Here is a 25,531-nt window from a genome sequence, read left to right on the forward strand (position 1 = left end):
CCACACACCAACACACACACACACCCAAAAGAAGAGAACAATCTCTCATTTTTTTTATTTTCTCAGTTCCAGTTCTGACATCATACAATATGGGCGTGTCCAAACACAACATTTTACTAATTAATTGTGTGTTTAAAACATTTTATAGAGTCCCTGTGTGTGTGTGTGTGTGTGTGTACATTATTTTAATGGTAAGCTGTCGTCATGGAAACTGAATGACATCCTCGTCCCAACATTACTGGTTCTTTAAAATTTTTTAAACTGACAATTAACATTGGACACCACATTTGTGTGTGTGTGTGTGTGTGTGTGTGTGTGTGTGTCTCAGGTAAAGTCCAGTAGGTTTCGAGGGCTCTTAGGCCACAGAGTGAACACTTGAGTGCGCAGTTCGGTCCATGCCTGCTGGTATTCAACCGCCGCTTCTTTATAGTCCCAGTACGAGCTCAGATGTTTTCCCCTGAAACACACACACACACACACACGGTGCATATTGGAGATAAACAGAAAGGGATTGGTCTTTAGGTTTAATTCTGTTATTTTCATCCTTCTTTTTAATTTCCTGTGTGTGTGTGTGTGTGTGTGTGTGTGTGTGTGTGTGAAAGAATCAAAAATCCCTTCATGTTGACACACATGGGAAAAATTATATTACCCAATACCTTAATACACTGTTACCCAACACACACACACACACACACACACACAATGTGCAATAAGAGCAGATGGTGAAAAAAGGGAGTAAAGCTCCATATCCATATAATAACTTTTAATTTAAATCACATAAATGTATTGGACTCCCTGTACATTCTATTCTAAATCACAACATGAAGAAAAATGTGATAAATGTATTATTAGTTTAATGTAAGTCAAGAAAAACAAATATTAGTCTGTTCAAAATAATAGCAGTGTCATTATTCATCTTTATAAAGTGATGAAGTTACAGTTTAAACAAAAATGCTTGAAGTTTAATCTTTCTTGTGCGTCTCTGAACTAATATTTAGTTGTATAACCTGCTTTCTAAGAACTGCTTCACATCTGTGACCATCGTACTACACGCCACAATTCCTCTGCATTTCTTAGTTTTGTCTCAGAAACAGCATTTTTAATGTCAGCCCACAAGTTTTCTATTGGATTAGGGTCTGGGAATCGGGCTGGACACTCCATAACATCAATCCTGTTGGTCTGGAACCAAGATGCTGCTCGCTTACTGGTGTGTTTGGGGTCGCTGTCTTGTTGAAACACCCATTTCAAGGGCATTTCCTCGAGGAAATTCCCTTGAAATGGGTGTTTCAACAAGACAACGACCCCAAACACACCAGTAAGTACATCAGAATAAGTATTCTGATGTACTGTACTCAGATTGATCCATGATCCCTGAAATGTGATAAATAGACCCAACACCATAGTACGAGAAGCTTCCCCATATCATGATGCTTGTCCCTCCATGCTTCACCGTCTTCACAGTGTACTGTGGCCTGAACTCAGTGTTTGGGGGTCTGACAAACTGTCTGCGGCCTTTAGACCCAAAAAGGACAATCTTGCTTTCATCAGTCCACAAAATGTTGCGCCATTTCTCTTTAGGCCAGTCAGTGTGTTCTTTGGCGAACTGTAACCTCTTCAGCACATGTCTTTGTTCCAACAATGGGACTTTGCGGGGCTTCTTGCTGATAGCTTTATGGTTTTAGTCTCCATTTTAAAGCGTACAAATGATTTGGTATCATTTTAGCAGAGCAGCCTATCTTTTTCTGCACTTCTTTGTATGTTTTTTTCCATCTCTAATTAACTTTTAAATCAAAGTACGCTGTTCTTCTGAACGATGTCTGGACGACCCATTTTACTCTGATTTTTAGAGAGAAATGCACAGGACAACCTTTTCTGCATTTATCCTTAAATAACTTGGGGAACTTGTTTGACGCCTGTTTTTCACAGAATAATTGACCTCTCTAATTGAACTCCACACTGCTATTATTTTGAACAGACTAATATTTGTTTTTCTTGACTTACATTAAACTAATAATACATTAAGCACATTTTTCTTCATGTTGTGATTTAGAATAGAATGTACAGGGAGTCCAATGCATTTATGTGATTTAAATTAAAAGTTATTATATGGATATGGAGCTTTACTCCCTTTTTTCAACACACTGCTATTATTTTGAACACAACTGTAAGTGTGGGATTTAATAATCTACTTTAAAATAATCTACTAATGCGCTACTGTCTCAATGTAAACAAACACCTGCACCAATAGATATTAATTAGAAAAGATAAAGTGAATATTTTGACTGGGATTAGTTCATATTTTTACTTTGGCTGAAATAACAGCGCTGAAGTGGTATAAGTGAATTTCAACACGCTGGAGTGGTTTTAAGACAAAACTTCATCTTTATCCGATCTACTTTTTGTTCAATTTCTCACCAAAGGAGGACAACTTAGTGTAAACAAGGCGTAAACGAACTTTTCTATATCATCTCTTACATTGATTGTAATAAGATGGAATGACAGTAGATTCAAAATCTTGCTTTAATACAATATTTATTTTATTTTTTCACCAATCCAGTGGAATCCAATCCATATATCGTCACACCAAACAAAATGTTGTGTAATTACAGTTTAAAAAAGAGGTTCATCTTTGTTAATTTCATCAATGAAAAAATAACGAAGAAAAATATTGGTTGATGATTTTTTTCTTTGGGAAAAATACCACAATCCTGGAGAAATGCATCAAGGCATCCCATAATAATCACCCAGTTTTACAGCCTCTTTGTGGTGATTATGTTATTACATGTTAATATAATTATGTTTTGATGTATTTAATTTAATTTAATTTTATAGTTAAACCTTTGCCAAACAAATTAAGCTAACAGTTACGCGAATGACTGTTCGTTCCAAAACACTATTGCCCGTGCGGCTCCTATTGTTTTGTAGTTACAGAAATGTGGACATGCAGCAGTTGTTGTGATATTAAAAATAAATCTAATTAGCTGAAAACATCAGATGAAAAAATACATTTTAAATGTAAAGATAATTATTTTGTGAAAAACCTTTAAAATTGGTTTTGTTTAGACTAGATTGACTGTAGGGTTAATTAATAATAATCTTATCGCTAAAATGTTACATTTTCATTGACTCAAACTAGACTAAAATATCCAGACTTTTAGTCGACTAAAACTTGACTAAACAAAAATAAGATCAGATTGACTAAATATGATTAAAAAAAAAAACAGGGAAATTTAACCCAGGACTAAGACTAAAACTAAAATTGAAAATAGCTGACAACATTAACACCACTGCAGACAGACATGTACGTGAGCTTTAACCTGAAATTATAAAACCACTGATTACATTAATGATCATCAGATTATTTTTAGCTTCAACCTTTAACTATTTCGACAAACTCTTAAACCGTCAATGACGCGTACTAACGCTGGTTAAAAATTAACTGAACTGCTTTTACCAGACTGGAAAATTCCGCTGGGGAGGAATTAGGATGCTAGTTGTTGGACACGTCACCACATAATACTGTACCTACCATTATAGGTTTTATTATTTTAACATCTTGTGTGGAATTTGTGTAAAGATTCTTAGTCATCCAGGCGAGGCTATCAGGAAGTCATGTTGTGGAATATTTAATGAAACTAGCCCGCGGCCACGGATCTGTAGGCCTTTGTTTTATTAAATCAACTTTAATCATTAAAACTTTCCCTTCTGTGCTTCCTGATCCTATGTGGCTCAGTGAGAGGTGGAGCTACATGTATGTGGGCGGAGTAAAAGAGTCAAGAGTTAAAAAGTCTGGAATCGACCCTAAGCGCTCTTGGACGAGTCTGCATGTGCTAAATGTACATGCTAACCACGTTAGTTAAAACATGAGGTGCGTTCCGATCGGCCTGAAGTACCCTGTGAAGTACACTACAGTACCCTGTGAAGTACACTACAGTACCCTGTGAAGTACACTACACGGGGGGTTCAGCCATGTTAAGTGTGAATCCAAACTTTAAAGGGAACTGCGAATGGTGTAGGGAATGAGTGAACAACAGTTGTTCACTTTCTCGGAAATAGGAATGAAAAATTTCCCGTAAGTCATTGCGTCTCGCTGGAGCTTGAAAAAAGGGTTTATATTTTTATCATCATTATTATTATCGAGGATGACATCATATTAATAGGACACAATTATTTAGATTTTAATTTCATCAAGAAATCTGTAGTATTATATAGACTAGTAATCTGTAAAAAAATTAATCTCTGTACATCTTTAATCAATTATTATTATTAATAATGTATAAATGTTTAAAAAGTTTATAATGGCATCCGTTTTTATTTTAATAAATATTGAATATTTAATGTCCGTAGTGTGAAATTTCCACAGCGGCAGGGACAGGTATCTGAGGTGCTGATGTTACCATGGTAACGCATGGGGGAGGTAACATCAGGGCATTCCGAATGGTGTCAGTCTTGTCGAGGGAAGTTCCCTTCATTGACATTCCCTACAAACAAAGCAGGGAGTAGGGAGCACCTTGTGAAGTACACTTGGAATGGACCGCAACGGGGGGCGTGGCTTCTTACTATCCCGACAGGAAGTGATGCATACATTAGGGGCGGGGTTTAAAGCTCCTCACCTGAGGGAGTCAGGAAGCTCGATTTCGTCCGTTAACTCCAGCAGCTTTAGAAAGGAGTGAAACAGCTCGACTTTGCTGATTAGCGATCTGTTCCACAAGACAAAAAGAATAACGTGCAAATAATTAAATAAGAAAATATGCAAATGAACACGGAAATATCTTTGTATAATGCGGTGCGCACCGGGCCTGCGGCGTTCCCAGGGATTTCTTCGTCACGCCGTGTTTGTAGCCGTTCGCAGTGACGTCCAGAGGCTGAGAGGAGACTTTACACCAGCTTATGGCTAAAACACACACATACACACACACCAGGTCAGTTCTGACACAGCTGTAAAGTTTGTGTGTATGTGTGTGAGAGATTAACACACTGCACTTACCGGCTCCACACGGCACCACACGGCCCTGCTGTGAGCCATCATGGGATTGCAGTGTGTGTGCGCGGCTGTGCGTGAACTCCACACCGGACTGCAGGAGCTCAGGAGTGTGTGGAGAGAATCCAGCTGGTAGACCCGTCACACTCGCACATCTGGAGCGAGAAAGAGATTACACAGAAAAACACGAACTATATTTTATTTAAAAGAAAACTATGGTGTGTAATAATGTATAATATAACGCAAGTGTGTAATAACGTGTAACAAACACGAGGAAGGTGTGACGTGACCTGCTGATGGCCCGATGGAGAGCGTGTGGGCTGTAAGGACACTTCCCCACCACCACAGCACTGAAGTACACTCCCTCCTGCAAGAAGTGGCTCAGCAGCGCCCCCTGGAAGCCAAGCGCGCACCAGCGGCTCAGTTTGTCGCTGCAGGAGAGTGAGAGTGTGGGCTCTCCGCGGCCCGGTTTCACTCGCAGAGCGCCCACCGTGTGGAAGTCCAGCCCTGGACCCCGTGGGTCACTCGGTGCCCCGGGAACGCATTTCGCCCCCGTGCGGTGCACGTCACACAGCCGATCACCTGTGCTCACCTCTGCGCACTCGTTTCCCAAATCATCTCCTACGCTCTCTATACCGCGGGGATTGTCTCCTGCTGTTAAGTCCTGCTGTCTGTCCACTCGGATACGCTTCTTCACTCCACCAGTCTCATTCTCGGCGCTCCGTTTCCTGTCTCCCTGCTCTGACTCCTGATGGGCTCGTGGGACTGGTGGGCAGGGCTGCTCCAGACTCTCTGCCATGGGGATGATGGAGGCGTCTCCACCTGGACAGTGGTGTGGAAGAAAAAAAAAAACAAAAAAAAAGATCATGTGGTTGACAGATTGGGTTTGGACGGTTTTATCTGACCCAAACGGTAGAGTAGGAGCTTGGTATCTTTTTCCTTCCTGCAGTCCAGTACAATAATACTGTCAATAACTGCTTTGATCTTGGCGTTAAGTGTTTGAGTTTTATATTCGTTTAAGTATGATGCTCAGTTACCAAAGAAAGCTTACTTCTTCTTTGTCTTTCGGCTGTTCCCTTTCAGGGGTCGCCACAGCGAATCATCTGCCTCCATCTAACCCTATCCTCTGCATCCTCTTCTCTTACACCAACTAACTTCATGTCCTCTCTCACTGCATCCATAAATCTCCTCTTTGGTCTTCCTCTAGATCTCCTGCCTGGCAGTTCAAAGCTCAGCATCCTTCTACCGATATACCAAAAAAAGCTTACATTTCTTAAAAAAAACAGTGGAGTGAGTTTAAACCTTAACCAAAAAAGGCTAATGCTAAGGTGGGACCTGCTTAGCTATGAGTGAGTCCAATCGGCTAGTCGACAGGAATCGGCCAGTCATCTAAAGTTTTTAATGGAATTGAAGCAATGAAAAGACGGACTCTGCAGAACCTACAAGTATGAACCACTATGACCTGAACCAGAGAACCTGAGCTACTAAACCAGCTGGGGAGAAGAAGTCGGGGTAGCTCATTGGTTAGGGCACTGGACTACGGTTCAGAAAATCCCAGGTTTAAATCAGATCCCGTGGTTTACAACCACCATGTTGCCCCTTTTGGGCCCTTGAGCAAGGCCCTTAACTGTCAACTGCTCAGATGTATAATGAAATAAAAATGTAAGTCGCTCTGGATAAGGGCGTCTGCCAAACGCCCAAATAGAAATAGAAAGCAAACAGTCAGCTGGAATTGAGAAGACTAATGGTGACAGTGCAAGAAGTGTTTTGTGGTTGCCTGAAGGTGTGAAGGTCAGCAAGTGGATGATGCTATTCTTCAATTCCTGATTTCCCGAGCGGGGTTAAGATTCCCTATAAAAAGTAGGTTAATGAGATTGGATCTTCACGAGTCGCCCTTTCACAGGTCCGCCACCCTGACCAGGTACTGTAAAGCCCAAGAATCTTCTTGAAAAGGTGTTGGATCAGCACCATGCTACAACAGGTAGGAAACAGTCATGTGGTGAAGCTGATGTCTTTCTAAACGGCGTCACATACTGGTTCTTGTTCTTTCCTTCCAGTGATAACCCTGGTCCAGCATCCTTTCCTAGAAATCCATGGAGGGTAGCTTAGGATAACGACATCCACAGTGGTTTCATGGCACGTGCCCAGTGTGATGTTTTTGCACATAGTTCTGGCAGGGTTTTGTGCTCATCATTTCATTTGGAGAGCTTTAGCTCAATTTATAGCTCATGTCAATTTATATCATCTTGCTGTAAAAGTGGAGGGGTGGCCATGTTAGACTTTATGAGCAACGACAGGTGACATGCACACAATCTAACAAAAGACGTATTACGTATATTAATATGAACTTATTAGATATCAAATACACAATCAAATTGTTTTATTCGACTTACACTATCTAGATCCGCTGACTGGATTGGTGATAATAATGCCATCACTGGTGATTTTTTATGGTTTGACAAACTTACTATATGGTAGATCTGGCAGTTCAAGGTTCTCAAAGGTGTTGAAACAGCTGGAGTTTAATAATCAGTAATACTCAACACCTCAAGTTTCTCAGCCTGTGGTCAGTAAATCCAGCCAGAGCTTCACGTTCCTCATCTCAGCAGTGTTAAATACGGTTTTACATCTGAACACTTAAGGGTTAAGGGCCTTGCTAAGGGGCCCAACAGGGGCAACTGGGGGGCAACTGGTGGTGCTGGGGTTTAAACCTGGAACCTTCTGATCAGTAGTCCAATACCTTAACCATTGAGCTACCCCTGACCCCTGTGTTACCTGTAGGATGCATCATCCCCCAAACATGGCAGGATGTTTCTTTCTGGATCACAGGACCACAAGAGCTCTATAACCAAAATATATTAAGGAACAATCTTTATAGTTTTTTAGGCAGTTTATGAGCAACTAATTCAAAAAGACCCCAAATTATTAACTTGTTAATAAAACCCATCACTCCTATAATCCTGGTCAGTCGCTCCATCTTTAATAGAGGTTTTTATTCATTTAAATCCTCGGTAGAGTGTTCCTCACACAGAACATCATCTGTTTTAGACCGTGAGCTTAAATTATTAGCTAAAACCCTAAAGGGCGATTAAGGTTGTAATCAGACTGAGTTTATCCGAGAGAGATACTCTGCTCATGATATGAGAAGATTCATAAACTCCACAGCCAGAGGCTCTCAGGTTTGGAGATGATCTTATTAAATGGACACAGATCCTGTACACCTCCACATCCTCTCCTGTCACTTCAAACGGCCGTAGGTCTGTAAAGTTCCGCACAGGATGAGGTACCGGACACGTCACCCTGACGAGCGTGTGGTTGTTTGCTTTAGCCACAGCTGTAAGACGTGACAGTGATATAGGAGGCATTAATCCTGGTGATCAACACGGGATTTCAGCTAAAGAATGAGCCAATGTTCCATCCTTGTGTATCTTTGTGAGGCATTCTGTCTATTTGAGCATACATGCCACACCACACAGACATATTTGCACTTTTTGAATAAATACGGTATAAAGCTAACCATAACCGCTGCGGCCGCTAATCTGTACACGTCCCTGTACTGTACCTGTAGATTTCATATCTATACTTTATTTAGTGTGGATTTACTGATATTTATTTGTGCTTTATTCTCTTTTTTGTCTTGTTTTGTGTGTGTGTGTGTGTGACAAAATTTCTATTACATTTTTTTTAATGATGACCTGATTGTTCTATTGCAACCCATTCTCAAATTAATCGAGCTAATAAGTGGATATGATGCATAAAACACCACTCCAAGAGGCTTTTTACATTATAAATACAACAAAAATACATAAAAATAGATTTTTTAAAAATCCTCCACACTTCAAAGATTTATTCAAAGGCAACTCTGCTTGTTTTTCTAACAATCACAAACAAATTGAACATTTTTCTGTTTCATCACTGAAGCTTCATGGAAAGGATCCACCCTGATTAGTTTTTTTTTTTTTTTTTAATTAAGCACATCTCAAAAATCTACACGTTTCTGCATGGCCTGCTTCAGCTGGAGATTTAATAAAAAACTATTTAAAACTGAGGCACATGATTTATACCTGGAGACAGGTATAAATTTGACGTTTGGGAGGAGCACAGTATAAAGCTGTACTATTAATCACACTTTATGACAAATGTTTTAAAGAAGGCTGTATGTCTGTAAATGACGGTCCAGGCCAAGGTGGCTCGGTGTTCACTGAATCCTTAAAGAAATTAATGGATAACTTGTCACTAGCTTGCAGAAGAGATGCCTCCGTCTGTGGGAACTGTACACACACTCATTCACCAATCCCTTGTACAGTCCGGACCTCGCTCCAACCCATTTTCACATGTTTGGGCTGTTAAAGGAGTTCCTGGGAGGCCGGCGTTTCTACCTTGATGGTGTCCAAGCACGAGTGAAACACTGGGATAAGTGAATTAGTGTATCAGGAGATTACTGTATATAGAAAAATAAAGGCAGTTTTCTGTTATTCAAAAGTCCTGCCTTTACTCGAACAAGGTCAATATGCCTAAAATAAACCCAAATCAATCCAAATATCATAAAGAGTATAAAATTTTAGTTGTGTCCTGAATTCAGAATACTGAGTGCTGGTTTGAGGCTGTTCTGCTGAACTGCTCCCTTCAGCTGTGCACACAGATTAAAGAGCATCGTATTACACTGTATCTGAAAATGTATCTGCAGCCTTTAGACATCAATATAGATAAAAAGGCACCTACATTACATCAGTGTTCCCAGTTCCCACTTTCAGACAGAAATCATGGGCGAGAACCTACATGGACACGCCTTCGTATGGCTCAGTAAGCTTATGCGTGTTTATTCATGATGCCCATAAGCGGGCTGCCGTGTCATGTGACTGCGAGGTGTGTTAAGGATGGCATCACTGCGTGTGTGTGTGACATGAAGTTATAAACGTTTAAGATACTGTATGTGTGTATACGGTGTGTGTGTGTGTATATTGTAAGTGAGCCATGTGTGTGTGTGTGTGTTTAGTGTATGTATGTATGTGACGTGTGTGTTTGAGGTGTGCCAGCTTATGAGTGTATGTTAAAGTGTGTGTATGTTAATGTGTGTGTGTATGTGTGTGTGTGTGATCTGTGTTTACATGGCGTGTGACTGCAGAAGAACAGGAAGGAGACGTCAGGACGAAGCCTCCACTTCCCTGTCTGGTCGGTGCGACAAAAGACGGAGCTGTGACCCCCTCTCATCACCACACCCAGCTGCTCCGTCAGGTACCTGCGCACACACACACACACACACACAGCATGTGTCATGATGATCATCTAGGATGCCTCATCCGTCTTACTGCTCATCCATGTTATACTAAACACACACACACACACCTTGATGATGGACAGATAGGTGGTTGCAAAAAGAGTGCAAAGTAGGGCAGTTGCTATAGAATATTTTAGTAATCGAGGGTTCTACCAAAAATGTAATCGATTAATCGAGTAATCGGATAAAATATACTTTTGCTTAAATAAACAGCAATGTAAAATTTATAGGATAAAACAAAGATTAATTGGTTTTCTTTTTAGAAAAATCAACTTTTATTTTTTTAAATGGATACAGCATTTTATCAAAAATAAACAGTCATTATTCACAATACAAGGAATAGTGAGAATTGACTGAGATGAATTAAGTTATGACATTACAGTGTCATAGATTCTTACTTTAAAGCCTTTTCTCAGATGCAAAAACTAAAAAATGGGATTTCAAATGACTTTACAGATAACAAAAACTAAGGCACACTGTTATGCACTAAAATGCCTCCCTACCACGGATTGCCCCCCCCTCCCCCCCACATAATCTCTATCAAATATTATATTCGAGCATAAATTCATAGATTTATGATTTACAAATTACACCAAACGAATTTGATTATAAAATAAGCAATATAAAACTGACATGTTGTATAGGGAAAATGTGTAAATTATATATTTTTTCCATATACCACATGTGAATTTTTATATTACTTGATTTATAAAAAAAATAGTTTCATGTAATTTTTCATCATAAACAATATTTATTTAGTGTAAACATTTTTGTATTACATGACAAACCCCTGCAAAATAAATGTGCCACAAAATAAACATTATATGAGAATTAGCATTATGTGTCTTAATTTTCGTGTATTAAATTGTTACGCACCTAGGGTTAATTATAATAGTAATATATATATATATATATATATATAGTAATAATATATTTGATAATAATAATGATATAATATATTTGATAATATTAATATGAATTGTTGATTGGGTTTCCTAATATATTTGATAGAGATTATATGGGAGGGGCAATCTGTGGCAGGGGGGCATTTTAGCGCATAACATACACATTAAAATAAATAATTATACAACAACGAAAGTTAAGTTGTGCAACTTAACTTTCAGAACTAAAAGTTTTAAAATCTACAGCTCGGCATGACATAAGCCTTTACTGACAATTCCTGTGGTTCTCTCTGGCTGGTTTCTTCCTCTCTTGGATCGCTGATATTTGTATCGCTCCCTTTCCATTTCACAGCCGCAACAGAACGCTCCATCAAATCAATACACAGCTAACTGTTTGCGTCTCCTTACGCTTTGTGGGTGACGTCAGCGCTTCTTCTTCGTCTGTGTTTACTGGTGGCTTGCATCCAGAAACTCACTGTGTCACGCCAAACCAATATTTGCGCAAAAATATAAGGTAAGCTTTTAAAGTTAATTAAAAGAAGCTTCGAGGCAGAAGATTTTGCCTCGATCTTCTTTTGAGGAATCGTTTCAGCCCAAGTGCAAAGATAAAAATAAAACAAAGCACTAACTAAGGAGCGGCTGGTGCACCAGAAACCATCGACTCCTAAACATCATGAAAACCAAGGAGATGGTAGTAAACTTTAGGAACTGGGATTAAACCTGTTACCATCATGGGTGAGGAGGGTGTTCACACTTGAGCAGCAGATTGGACTGGAGGACCAACACCGACGCTGTGTATGACGAGGGGTTGAGCAGACTTTATTTCCTGAGCGAGCTCAGATCCTTCAATGTATGCAGCAGGATACATTGTTTTGGAAATGTTTCATCAGTCTGTTGTGGCGAGTGCCCTTTATGGTGCTGTGGTCTGTCAATCAAAGAAATCCATCCCACCCACTACATGATCCTATACAGAGGCAGTGGAGTTCAACTTGTATACATATCCTATTACTCACTGTTACTTTACACACACACATACACTGACAATTTGCACATTTCATCTCTTTTTCTTATTTTGACCTGTTAGTTTGCACTCAGTTTTATCTGTTTAAAATCTGCAATACTGTATTGAGAGTCTCTTCACACTCAATACAGTGTCTTTGCACTCTTTACTCAACCACCCGTCTGTGTTCTTTTGTGTGTGACATTGAGCAATAGTTCTAATGAAAACATCAATGTTTAAGACACACACAGTTCCATGTCTGTGATTTGCATAATTACTTTTTCCATCTTACTTCCTGTGTTTATGTGTTAAGGTGTCTGTGTTTACTGTGAAACGGACGATGCAAAGATACACAACACTTTCTCTCTCTCTCTTACACACACACACACACACACACACACACAGTGCAGGTTTTCCAACACTGCCAAAGATCTACAAGAACTACCCCAGGCCCCCTGACAACACACACACACGAACACTCGGTATCTTTACAGTCTTCACCAAACCCCTGATCTGTATCTGTTTGTGTGCGATATCTGTTTGAGAAACGATTCTAATGAAAACAAGCATTAATGTTTAGGCCACACCCAGTCTGTGATATGCATAAGTCATTTTACCCATCTCATCTGATCATTTGTCCATTGAATGTGTATTGTGTGTGTAAAGGTGTGTTTTGACAGTTAGACAGATGAGGCAAAGATACTGTGACACATCACTCTCTTATGCGTGCACACACACACACACACATACAGAGTGCACAATGTTTTCCAGAACTGCTAAAGAAACACCAAGACCTGCCCCAGAACCCCCAGGAACTGCCCCAGAACCACAGAGGACTTGCTGCAAACTTTCCAGACAACTGTGTCACCAACCACAGCCTCAAAACTACAGAGAACCACTGAACAACCAATCCATACACAGAAAAGCCATCATTCTTCTGTTACAGTGTATAATTTACTGCCGTTATATGTAAACACTCTCAACATTCTCCTCCTAAAAGTATCCTAGATTTAACTTCATCCCTCATCATACCTTTATCATCCCCAGATGTCCGAATGGTACGAGTCTGGAGCCTTAATGCATGATGGGTAATACTCACACATAAAATGGTTAGGTCTAGTGAAGGTACGCACCTTACGCAGCTCCTCCGGGCGATCACCTCGGCATGGCTGTCATTCAGGACGTCACCTGCATCAAGATCACACACTTACTACTAGGTACCAGCAGGGTAAACATACACACATTAGTGCAATCTGATGACTCACAAGTGTGAATGTAAATACACACTATATATGTGTGTGTGTGTACTGTGCCCGGGTTAACAACGACCACCACCGGTGCTGTTGACCTACAGGGTGTCGATGGAGATTGGGCTACTGTTGGTCGAAAAGGAGATGAGGAAGGCGTGTTCAAAAGCAGAGAGAGAAGAGGAAAGGTAAGGAAAGGAGTTTAGGAGGGATATAAGGGAATTTGAATGTTGGGACTTTGAAAGGGAAGGCAAAAGAGTTGGTTGACATGATGCAGAGAAGGAAGGTGGGTATACTGTGCATCCAGGAGACCAGGTGGAAAGGTAGCAAGGCCAGAAGCTTAGGATCAGGGATTAAATTGTTTTACCATGGTGTGGATAGGAAAAGAAATGGAGTAGAAGTTATTCTGAAAGAGGAGTTTGTTAGGAATGTTCTAGAGGTGAAGAGAGTATCAGACAGGTTGATGAGTCTGAAGCTGGAAATTGAAGGGTGATGTTCAATGTTGTTAGTGGTTATGCCCCACAAGTAAGATGTGATTTAGAAGAGAAGGAGAAATTCTGGGGTAAGTTAGATGAAGTGATACAGACCATCCCCAGAGGTAAGAGGGTGATGATTTGTGCAGATTTTAAAGGACATGGAAGGGAACAGAGGTGATGAAAATGTGATGGCCAGGTTTGGTCTTCAGGAGAGGAATGTAGAAGGACAGATGGAGGTGGACTTTGCAAAGAGGATGGAAATGGCAGTAGTGAACACTCTCTTTCAGAAGAGGCAGGAACATAGGGTGACATAAGACTAGAGGCAGAAGCACTCGGGTGGACTACATCTTGTGTTGACGTAATCTGAAAGAGGTCAGTGACTGCAAAGTATTGGTAGGGGAGAGTGTAGACAACACAGGATGGTGGTGTGTAAAATGACCCTGGTGGTGAGGAAGGTGAAGAGGACAAAGGCAGAGCAGCGGACAAAGTGGTAGAAGTTGAAAAAGGAAGAATATGGTCTAGTTTTCAGGGAGGAGTTGAGACAGGCTATGGGTGGTCAGAAGGTGCTTTCAGTTGACTGGACAACTACAGCCAATGTGATCAGCGAGACAGGTAGGAGGGTACTTGGTGTATCATCAGGAAAGGGCAAAGTGGACAAGGAGACTTGGTGGTGGAACAAGGAAGTACAGAAGTGTATACAGAGAAAAAGGTTAGCAATGAAGAAGTGAGACACTGAGAGGCTGAAGTTAGTAGACATGAGTACAGGAGATGCAGCGTAAGGTGAAGGTAGAGGTGGCAAAAGCCAAACAAAGAGGACTTGTATGCTAGATTGGATAGTAAGGAGGGAGAGGTGGATCTGTACAGGTTGTCGAGAGAGATAGAGATGGGACGGATGTGCAGCAGGTTAAAGTGGTTAAAAATGGAGATGGAAATGTACTGACAGGTACCAGGAGGGTGATGGGAAGGTGGAAGGAGTACTTTAAAGAGTTGAGGAAATGAAAGAGAACAAAGAGTAGAAGAAGTGACTGTTGTGAAGCAGGAAGTAGTAATATTAGTAAAAGTGAGGTGAGAAGGGCGTTGAAGAGGATGAAGAGTGGGGAGGCAGTTGGTCCTGATGACATACCTGTGGAGGTATGGAAGTGCTTAGGAGAGGTGGCAGTAGAGTTTCTGACTAGTCTGTTTAACCAGATCTTGGAGAGTGAGAGGATTCCAGAGGAAAAGAGAAGTGTATTTGTGCCGATTTTTTAGAACAACGGAGATGTGCAAAGCTGTGGCAACTACAGAGGCATAAAGCTAATGAGACATACAATGAAGCTGTGGGAAAGAGTAGTCGAAGCTAGGTTAAGGGCAGAGGTAACCATTTGTGAGCAGCAATATGGTTGCATTCCTAGAAAGAGTACATCAGATGCAGTATTTGCCTTGAGCATGCTGATGAAGAAGTACAGAGAAGGTAATAAAGAGGTGCATTGTGTCTTTGTAGATTTAGAGAAAGTGTACGACAGGGTGCAGAGAGAGGAGCTGTGGTGTTGTATGAGGAAGTCTGGAGTGGCAGAGAAGTATGTTAGAGTGGTGCAGGACATGTATGAGAGCTGTAAGACAGTGGTGAGATGTGCTGTAGGTGTGACCGAAGAGTTTAAGGTGGAGGTGGGTCTGCATCAAGGATCGGCTTTAAGCCCCTTTTTGTTTGCTCTGGTGACGGACAGGATGACAGATGAGTTAGGACAGGAGTCTCCATGGACTATGATGTTTGCAGATGACATTGTGCTTTGTAGCGAGAGCAGGGAACAGATGGAGGAAAATTTGGAGAGGTAGAGGTACGCTCTGGAAAGCAGAGAAATGAAGGTCAGCTGTAGTAAGACGGAATACTGTACATGTGTGTGAATGAGAGGAACCCAAGAGAGTGTGGAAAGGAGGTAAAGAGGTGGGTACAGGCAGGTTGGAATGGCTGGAGAAAAGTGTCAGATGTGTTGTGCGATAAAATAGTATCAGCGATAATGAAAGGAAAGGTGTACAGGACAGTGGTGAAACCAGCGATGCTCTGCGGCTTAGAGACAGTGGCACTGAAGAAAAGACAGGAGACAAAACTGGAGGTAGCAGAGCTGAAGATGTTGAGGTTCTCTTTGGGAGAGACAAGGAAAGACAGGTTTAAGAATAAGTCTTATTCTTAACCCATGTTAGATGTTTTGGAGATAAAGTCAGAGAGTCCAGATTGAGGTGGTTTGGACATGTTCAGAGGAAAGATGGTGAATATATCAGTAGAAGAATTCTTAGGTTGGAACTGCCAGGCACGAGGTCTAGAGGAAGACCAAAGAGAAGATTTATGGATTTAATGAGAGAGGACATGAAGTTAGTTGGTGTAACAGAAAAGGATGCAGAGGATAGGCTGTGGCGACCCCTGAAAGGGAACAGCCGAAAGACAAAGAAGATACACACACACACACACACACACACACATATACTGTATATACAGTGTGTATTTACATACACACTTGTGTATATTTTTGCCTTTGCTGTCTTTAAAGTTTGTGTTGTTGTTGTTTACCTTTAGGGCTCATGGCGCTGCGTCCGATGCACTTGGTTCCCGTCCCCAAAGCCACAACCTCTTTTAACACTGATGAGCAAAACCATAAAGTTGTCATTATACCATGATTCCATAACCCCTCAACCATATCTTAAAATCAAAAACAAGCCCCCTGAACGAACAATATAAACATTACACAACGTGATCAACACCACCCGGAGTACACCAGAATACTCAATGTTACTGCCTTATTTCTATAGTAAAAGGTTTCTTTGTAGATCCTCCACTCCATACAATTAAAATGTTTTCATGAGGATAAGAGTTTTGGGAAGAGTAAGGAGTCTCCAGTGTCAGCACATTAAGGTAAAGCAGAAACGGTAATCTTCAGGACAGCTGGAGTTTACGCTGATTTCCAGTTTCTTAATCACATAATACATTGAAATATTTTATGTCTTGTTAACTTGAAACGAGAAAATAAAGAAAGAGTGCTGACAGTGTTGATGTGTTTATAGCTGCTGTAATGGAAGCAAGAGCAGGGATTTCTGTCGTTTTGAACATTTAATATACTGTAGCTATAAGCAGGAAATTAGATAATGTAATGTTTATAATGCTAATCAGGATGAAATGATGACATCAGGATATTTATAAAATTGCGATTCTTCTAGAATCGCAAAACAAATCAATTGGGTACCGAGGTATCGTGGTAATATTATATCGAGTGGCCCCTGGTGATTCCCATCCCTACTATCCGTCTATCCCGGGTGTGAGGTGGGAATACACCCCGGACCAGTCACTTATTCACACTGAGGAGCGGACTGAGCAGGTGTAACTTGGAATTCTCCACCTCCAAATAAAACCATCCTTAACTCTCAATTCTCTCTCAGAACCATGTGAGGGTCTCCTCAACCCTGAGATCAGGGAGTTTTTGACAAATCACATCAAATGAGCTCTACTGTACATTCTGTACACATTAGCATCAGCGCCATCAGCACGTGGTTCCTTTATTAAATCTGAACTGCAGTCTGCAGCTCTGAGGTAAACATTCTGCACTGTTAGGTCAACAGCATGCTGCTAACTGAAGAGAGATCTGCCTTTAGGCGGGAATCAAACCCTTGACCCTTGACCCGATATAACTCTGCTCATATAAAATGCTTCATGACAAATCCTGGGGAGAAATAATAATTTTAAAAAAAAGCTGTAAAGAACTTGTTTATTTGTTATTTATTTCTGTTTATGATGTATGCGTGTGTGATTTGCTCGGGTGTGTGCTGCTGTCTCGTGCACCCACCGGCGTGTGTGTCAGGGCAGCGCGTGACCTGAACCACGGCCGCGAGCTGCGTCCACTCACGGCCAACTTCCGGTTTCCCTCTTCGCGGCAGCGCTGCGTATCGCTCATAGCACATCCGGGTCACTTCATCCGGGTCCCACATCGCACCCGCGGGCGCGCGCACAGACTGAGAGGTATAGGAGAAAGAAAGAGAGAGAGAGCGGGAACGTCCTGGCAGCTCCGCGCGCGCCGACTGAAGGCGGTTTAAAGCGGATAAATCTGACCCTGACTCACGCGCGCTGTATTCCAGAACCATCTAACGGTCACTCAAGCATTCAAAAACTCAAGCGCGTGCTGCAGCACACCGGATGAGGAGGCACTTAACGTCCGGTTTGGGTCCAAACTCGGAGTCATTCAGGACATAGAGGGCGCTGTTGAGTCGTCTATCACCATGTCAATCACATTTCACTGTTTTATTCATTACCCTAACTAGTCAGAATTTAACGTCAACATTTATCATCCGGGTCCCACATCTCACCCGCGGCCGCGCGCACAGGCCGAGAGAGAGCGCGGGCGTACTAGCAGCTCCGCTGGTTAACAGATCGGAGTCAGATTTTAACATCACTACTGGTTAGATACAGATAGTTTTTTATTTATTGTTGTTGATATTGATTTCCCCTGATTTATTTCGTCAATATTTAATATGTTTATAATGTTATTTACAGTGTGATGCACACTTATTGCACTATATACTTTATACTTTCATTATGGTCCACTGCACAAATCATTTTAATAATAAGACACTTTAAAAAGTCACTTTATGCATATTTGCACACCTCAGTAATTTTTCCATTACTTATATGGACACATTTATATTTTCTTCTTTTATATTTTTATATTATATATATTTTGTTCTTATTTGTACAGTATATTTAATTTTATTTTACTTAGCACAGTATATTTTACTGGTTAATTTAATTTTTTCTGCAATATTTCTTTATTTTTATTTGTACAGTATATTTTACCAGTTAACTTTATTTTTTTACCGTATTATCTTTATTCATATTTATTCTTATGTTTAAGCTTTATTTTAAGGTCACTGGTAGTCGAAAAAGCATTTCACTGCATATCGTACTGTGTATGACTGTGTACGTGACAAATAAAATTTGAATTTGATTTTGAATTTGATTTGATTTACCCTCCATAACTTCTTTGGCAAAAATATAATCTGTAACTCTCTCTCTCTCTCTCCACACTAAGCACTCAGTATTTCAGGATCCACATCTCAGCATTTCTTTTATAAAGTCCTCTCCTCATTCTTTCAACACACTGCTTTGTTTCAGCAACTTAAATGTTTATTTTATCTTTAGCCCCGCCCTGTCGTTTGATTGACATGTTTATCATAAACTCAAGTAAATACAGTGCCCATCTCTGCTTCGGATTAAAATCTGCCTTTCCAGATTCACTGGCCTTGGGTGTGTTACGGTCTGCTTCTCTTCTGCAGCCAGTGAAAGAGACAGAGTAAATAAAACCACCTTCACGCCTGTGGAGAGGAAACACACAGACGCTTTATATTGATGAAGTTTCAGCCGTCAAACAGGTGCTCATTATGTGTGTGTAGAGGGTGAGTTTCTGTCGAGTCCTGGTGTTCAGGATCCTGACAACACCAGGCTGTTCGAACCTTTTGATGCGTCTGCAGATGTTCTGTATAAAATCAGACTGATGTTTCGGAGGAGGAAGTTTTTACTGCAGTTGGTTCACTAAGGGATTGTGAAGGGGAGGAATAGGAATGAATCTTTGTACACATCTTTAATCTCTGTATCCTGGTCAGGATCAGTGTGGCGTGAAATCCTCCTGAATTTGACAGCACGTCGACACGTGTTTAAAGATGGCTTTGGCCTTATTTTGTTAAATGTACATGATCTGAAAGACATAAAAGAAATCCTTTTGGGGATTTACTGGTTTAAAATTTTCTTTTTCAAAGTATCTGATAAGGAAATTTTATTTGTGCAAACGTACAGTATGTGAAGTGTGTAAAAATCACACGACCTCCAGGTTCCTGATTGCTGTCCCATGTGAACTTGAATAAAAAATGTTATTTAACTACAGTTAGTCCTCAACGTATGAACGAGGTCCGTTCCGAGAGCTCATTCGTAAGTCCAACAAACATTGTCTAGGTACGATAGTAACACAAATGGCTATACACAGTATAAAACCAACATGTTTCAAGATCTTGTCCTGTTTTTACGAATCGTGCCAAAAAAACTTCTGTGATTGAACATGCACAAACATTACAGTTTGTAACTCGAATGTGCGTATGTAGGGGACTTAAGTACTACAATGAGCCCCAGTCACCTGACGTGCCACTTAAATATTGTATTGGGGCCCAGTCAATTGCAAATATTTGTGCATATTCTAAACTTTTAATTTTAAATGTGTTTATTTTCGTAGGCTTTATCATGTAAAAAGGTTTGACAAAAGAAATATTTTTATCATTGCTATAACTTTATTATCCATCTAAAGTTTATCTTTTGTTAGCCACATGCTAGCCAGATAAGGAGTCTCCATTACCAGTGAACTGTCTGTCTCTCCCTCTTTAGGAGATCATACGGCCCTTTTAGTTAATGGGGTGCCAATACTTTTTGTTTTTTTCGAGCCGTGTAGAGCGTTCCTTGCATGGAAGCGGGATCTGGAAGTGGAGCATCCCGAGGCTACGTGTCCCAAACTCTCACGCAAACACGCTGGGAGATACTGTTTACACACACGCCCTTGAGGCCTTTAAGTGCGCACACACACACACACACACACAATGAGGGCTCAGTAAACATTTGTATTACTTATGTACCATACGTGATTATAATCAGTGTGTGCATTGTGTATAATCAGCATACATTGTATTTTACTAAAACACACACACACAGGTTTTCTGTACATACTGTGTTTAATTATGGATGTTTGTACACCAGTCGCATTCACTCACACACTCTGCGTCAACTCTACTCTTGTCTGCATACACACACACACTCTCTGTACAGTATCACACACTGTCTCACAAATCAACACAAATCAAATACAAAACTGAGGAATAAAATCACTTTTGATCCATTTTCATTTTTACAACACACACACCCACACACACACACATACACACTCATACTTCCGCACAAACACATTAAACTCACTCCACTTGCCTTTACACCATCCTAACTTGAATTCACTGCTGGTTGCCATAGTTACACACTTCTTCTTGTCTATATCTGTGTGTGTGTGTTTGTGAGATGTAATTATGTACAGACTGGAACCATACTGGAACCCGTGCTGCAGATGTGGCGCGCTCCCTCCAGATGTTCTGCTATTCACTGATCGTTTACAAGATTTATTTATAATAATTTTATCTAACAGGTTGTGAAGCTGATTCCCCCGGCATGGGAACGAAGGAGCTGTGGCGCCACCTAGAGGAGGCTTAAAGGGACAAAGCCTACTACACTAACAGGGATTTGGTTGCCATGGTAACGGTTTCTTTCTCAGCATTTATGGTTTGCACTGAAATATATATATAGATATTTTTTTTTTGAAGTTTTTTTATATTTGAACAGAAGTTTGGTCTTTTAAAAAGTGCTACATAAACAGAATGTCATTACTGCTATGATGTAATGGGTGTAAATGAACGTCAGTGTGAATGTTGTGTGTTGGAGTTAGTCTGTCTTCGGTGTCGTCCCTGTCCTCAGCCAGCGGGTGACAGAAGTGTCGCTGGTGTCCCCCTCCTCTGTGCACTCGCTTACTCTCTCTCTCGCTCACTCCCTCCCTCCCTCACTCACTCCTGACCGAAGCCCTCGGTCTCTTCGATGGCGAACAGAAGCTTCTCACGCAGCTGTTCCAGGTTCTTGTACGGCGGCAGGTCCAGACGGTTGAAGCTGCACAGGGAGGAGAGGAGACACAGGTTTACCACCGAGCACAAGCAGGGCATTTACACACGTCCTCTCAGAGAACCACGCGTTTGACTAGACTATTTAAATTGTTTATAAATAAATTTGTGCAGAACAATTTCACATCTTAGAAAGGCATTATATAAACTTTGTTTGTGCGAAGGGCAACACACATTTAGCAAGAACTGTCCTTTAGGTCAGGGCCAGACGTTTTCACTAAAGGCCTACTCTCAATTATTTTGTATGTTTAAACAAACATGGCCAGGAGTTAATACGTTAATTATTAGAATAATCCAAATATAAAACTTGGCTGAAGACTTGAGTTTAGAATAACACGTCTGTTTGTCGTCTGCTGCCTGCGTGCACTCCCTCCTGCAGCCTGTTGGCAATTTATGGCGTTGCTGCAAGTAAGCCCGGTTAAGATTTATTTAAATCAGCGTTGAGGAGTGGGCGTGTCTCTCACCAGGTGTGGCTCCTAGGCAGCCAGGTTTCCTTTCCCACTTTGTCGATGCAGAACTTCTGCGGCCCGTTACTCCCTGAGGAAAAGCAGATGGCACCAGGTCTAGGTTCTCTGAAGGTTCCATATTAAATTATCTGCACATTTTGTTTATTTTTAGCGGATAGTCGCGTTACCGATCAGCTCGGCGAATCCTCCCACGGGCAGCCGGCAGGTTCCTGTGACGAACTGCAGCAGGCGAATCCTTTTCTCATTGTCCATCTCCTTCACCACCTACAGCAACACACACCTCTTTAGCCTTAGCTAGCTGGTATATACACGCACACACACACGCGCACACACCCGCACGTCATTACCTGCCAGAACCAGTGGATCTGTTTGCTGTTCTTGGTGTAGTGGCGATAGATGGTGTTTTTCTGCCAGTCGCTCAGATCGATCTCCTGCATCCCACACAGCATCAGCTACACACACACACACACACACACATTAGTTTTTGTGTTGTGTTATGACATCATGTGAGTGCGTGCTTTAAAACAATTAAAGCTTAGTGTGTAAATGGGCGTGGCCTTGTGTTAGCTCCACCCACCTCCAGCTCTTTCTCGTCAAAGTATCGAAGCCATTCGAGTGGAACAACTTCGTTAAATCCGTCTAGAAACGCTTTGGTCTGTTCCTCTACTCCCCGTGAGAACCGCCAGTCTGTCAGCAAACTTCACATACACACACACACACACACCAGTAATGTAACATTATTCCAAATTCGACATTAACGCCACCTTCTACATAATAAATCCAATAAATCTAATCTAAACTATAACCCAATGCTAATCCTAATCACGTATTAAACCTAATCGCAACATTAGTCTTGATTTGATCTTAATCCTCTAATAAACACAGGTCATCATGAGTGTAACAAGCGCTGTTTAACTGGGCTGGCCCGCCCCATGACTAGCGGAGTGGCGTGTTAGTGAAGGTGGAGGCGGGGCTAGTACCTGATGTACTCCTCCTTGTTGTCCTGGGTGACGAGCAGGTTCTCACCATCGTCCTTTAGTGAGTGTGTGGAGACCTTCCCCAAAATCTCCATGTCCTGTGCAAAATACAGCTCCACTCCACATTCCTCCACATCATTCTCCCTATGCGTGAACACACACACACACACACGCACGCACGCACGCACACAGCACTGATAAATAGTGTGACCTTTTAACCTGTGTTGCCCTGCCAATGACAATGTCTAGAAACTAGTGAACATGTGATGGTGCACGTTGGCGTCTAATGGTGCGAGTCTGTAAGCATATCTGGTAAAACACACAGGTGGTGAGATTTGTGTATTTACTAAAACAGGGTGAGGATGAAGCAAATGCTGGAGTTGTAGAAGTGAAAAAATGGAGATGAAGATGAAAAGAGGAACATGTGAACATAGACAAGATGCAAGGTGTAGTTGGCGAGGTAAGTGAAGATAAATTTGGGGGATAGAAGGTTAGAGTGGACATGAGGAGGTGACGCAGGAGGTGAGGATGGAAGTAAAGGTGAAGGTCAGAAGGTGAAGAGGAGGTGATGTCATGAGGACACTGACTTGACCCAGAGGATGGAGTTGTAGAACTCGGGGTCAATGGACTCCAGATCCTTCAGCGTGGGTTTTTTATTTAGCATTCGCTTGTAGAAGGGCAAAGTGAAACCAGTGTCGATAAACTTCCCATGATACAGCGCCTGTGCAAACACAGTACACACATTTTAAAAAGGAGATAAACATCTACAATCATAAATAGAAGAAGAAAACAGAAGAGATGGTAAAATGACCCTTGACTGATGTCTAACTAAAGCTCCGAAATGAAACCTCCTCTTTATGACCAAGAGCTTTATGATCAAGTAGCTCATGAGCTAATCTCAGACTACCATGAAATCTTTCAGTATGTTTAACCCTCAACATTGCTTTGAAACAGCGCTGGTTAAAGCGGTAATTAACCGAATACTCTGGTATTCCACTGGGTTTGGTTTTAGGTCCGCTGCTATTTTCCCTTTACATGCTTCCTCTGGATCACATAATTCGGTAATCATAATTCAGTATTAGCTTCCACTGGTATGCTGATGACACAGTTATATGTCTCAGCAAAGCCAGATGAGCTTTATTGAGCCAGCTTATAAAGTTGAGCAATGTGTGTGTGAAGAACATCAGATGCTGGATTCTAATTAACTTCCTTCTACTTAATTCTGACTAACAGAACTTCTGGTACCAGGACCACATGCAGCTAGAAGTAAGCTTTCTGATCACACAGTAACTCTGGATGGCCTTTCTGTTTCACAATGTGCAGCAGGAAAAGCCCTCAGTGTGATTATTGATTCCAGTCGTTTATTTTAAGAAACTTCAGTTAGTTCACGGCAGAAGTCTTCAGTAGAATCAGAACGTTTGGCCCAGTGCCTTCTGGTAGAGACTGAAAACCTGGTGTTTAGGTGTGCAGCTCATCTCTGAACGAAACGTGAAGATTAATGTTAAAGAGGTTGAATATAAAATGGAATTGACGTGAACTTTGGGTGCAGAGAAAAGAGCAGTGTGTTAAATTGTGTGTGTGTGTCCAAAACTACAGACTAAATATAGTGTGTGTGTTGGCGGGTGTGGGCTGGGTGCGGTGCTGAGCTCATGCAAAATGTGTGTGTGTCTGTCTTTGTGTGTGTGCGTTGGGTGGAGGGGCCCCAAGACTTAACTGGGCTTAATGGAGGCGTGAGGGAGGAGGCGGAGGGAGGAGGTGGGCGGTGAATAAAGCAGCTATTCACTCCATAACTCTCACACACACATACATACGCGCGCACACACACACGTTAACATATCTGTGGCTTTGTGAAAAGATTAACTTTCACTGTATAAAAGGTGTGGCCTAATCTTAGGGGGCGGAGCTAACCCCATAAAAAAATACAAACAGAAAGCGTTAAAAAGTACTGAAACCTTTTTTTAAATATTAAAAAAAAGTAATTTCCACATTGGGAAAATTGTTTGTAATTTCCTTCGTCCCCGGAGATTAACTAAAAACATGCAGGAAAACATTCCTTAAACTTTTCCATTTAGAGCTATGGAAAGGAAACAGAACAGGTCAGAAGGCAGAGTAGGAATTCTGGGTAATGGTTCTTACCATGGCGATAAAGCGTCCAATGAAGCGGAAGTAAGTGAGGTGGTCAGGGTTAATGGAGGAGGCGGGGTTTATCTGCAGACAGTAGTTATTTTTCCCGGCGTATTCGAACAGACAGTACATCGGGTTCAACACCTCATGGGACAGCAGGAAGAACCACTCCCTGCGGAGACAGACAGACAGACAGACAGACAAACAAACAGACAGAGCAGAGGAGAGACAGGGGAAGAGACAGATCCAGTCCGAAAAGGAAAATACCAGCAGATGAGGGAGAGAAAAAAAATGAGAACAGACATCAAGACAGACAGAGACGGAGAGAGAGAGACAGAGAAGGGGGGGTAGTCAGACAGTTGATGA

General features: G+C 41.4%; 3 protein-coding genes across 5 annotated transcripts in view; 1 reads left to right on the forward strand and 2 right to left on the reverse strand.

The window, feature by feature from the left end:
- The window catches only part of gabarapl2 (GABA(A) receptor-associated protein like 2), a 238,337-nt gene that overhangs the window by 9,595 nt on the left and 203,211 nt on the right, over nt 1–25,531 (forward strand). The window lies entirely within an intron of this gene.
- adat1 (adenosine deaminase tRNA specific 1) lies at nt 56–18,063 on the reverse strand. Of its 2 annotated transcripts, none has more exons than XM_053506607.1 (9): nt 17,694–18,063; nt 16,427–16,495; nt 13,295–13,349; nt 10,090–10,220; nt 5,272–5,803; nt 4,988–5,136; nt 4,795–4,894; nt 4,614–4,700; nt 56–457 (listed from the first exon to the last, which is right to left on the reverse strand). In XM_053506607.1, exons 1-9 carry the CDS (start codon nt 17,986–17,988, stop codon nt 325–327), a joined length of 1,551 nt encoding a protein of 516 aa, XP_053362582.1. In that variant the 5' UTR covers nt 17,989–18,063; the 3' UTR covers nt 56–324. The 2 variants fall into 2 exon arrangements, with proteins under 2 accessions (XP_053362582.1, XP_053362583.1); XM_053506608.1 differs by lacking the exon at nt 17,694–18,063 and adding an exon at nt 17,097–17,223.
- The window catches only part of wwp2 (WW domain containing E3 ubiquitin protein ligase 2), a 31,907-nt gene continuing 26,958 nt past the window's right edge, over nt 20,583–25,531 (reverse strand). For both annotated transcript variants that reach the window (XM_053506605.1, XM_053506606.1), the window contains exons 17-24: nt 25,178–25,337; nt 23,629–23,762; nt 23,045–23,185; nt 22,642–22,762; nt 22,412–22,516; nt 22,232–22,328; nt 22,062–22,134; nt 20,583–21,586 (exon numbers count right to left, since the gene is read on the reverse strand). In XM_053506605.1, coding sequence (XP_053362580.1) covers nt 21,487–21,586; nt 22,062–22,134; nt 22,232–22,328; nt 22,412–22,516; nt 22,642–22,762; nt 23,045–23,185; nt 23,629–23,762; nt 25,178–25,337 — 931 coding nt within the window. In that variant the 3' untranslated portion in view covers nt 20,583–21,486. The remainder of the gene's footprint in view (nt 21,587–22,061; nt 22,135–22,231; nt 22,329–22,411; nt 22,517–22,641; nt 22,763–23,044; nt 23,186–23,628; nt 23,763–25,177; nt 25,338–25,531) is intronic.

This window comes from Clarias gariepinus, chromosome 10 (genome assembly GCF_024256425.1).
Source record: "Clarias gariepinus isolate MV-2021 ecotype Netherlands chromosome 10, CGAR_prim_01v2, whole genome shotgun sequence".
Taxonomy (NCBI): domain Eukaryota; kingdom Metazoa; phylum Chordata; class Actinopteri; order Siluriformes; family Clariidae; genus Clarias; species Clarias gariepinus.

Coding starts and splice junctions, on each gene's coding strand:
- adat1 (XM_053506607.1), bottom strand. CDS start 17,988: ATGGTTCTGGAATACAGCGCGCGTGAGTCAGGGTCAGATTTATCCGCT. Junction 5,804..10,089: donor CTTCTGCAGTCACACGCCAT/GTAAACACAGAT, acceptor ACCACTGTCCAG/GTGGAGACGCCTCCATCATC. Junction 4,895..4,987: donor TGTGGTGCCGTGTGGAGCCG/GTAAGTGCAGTG, acceptor TGTGTGTTTTAG/CCATAAGCTGGTGTAAAGTC.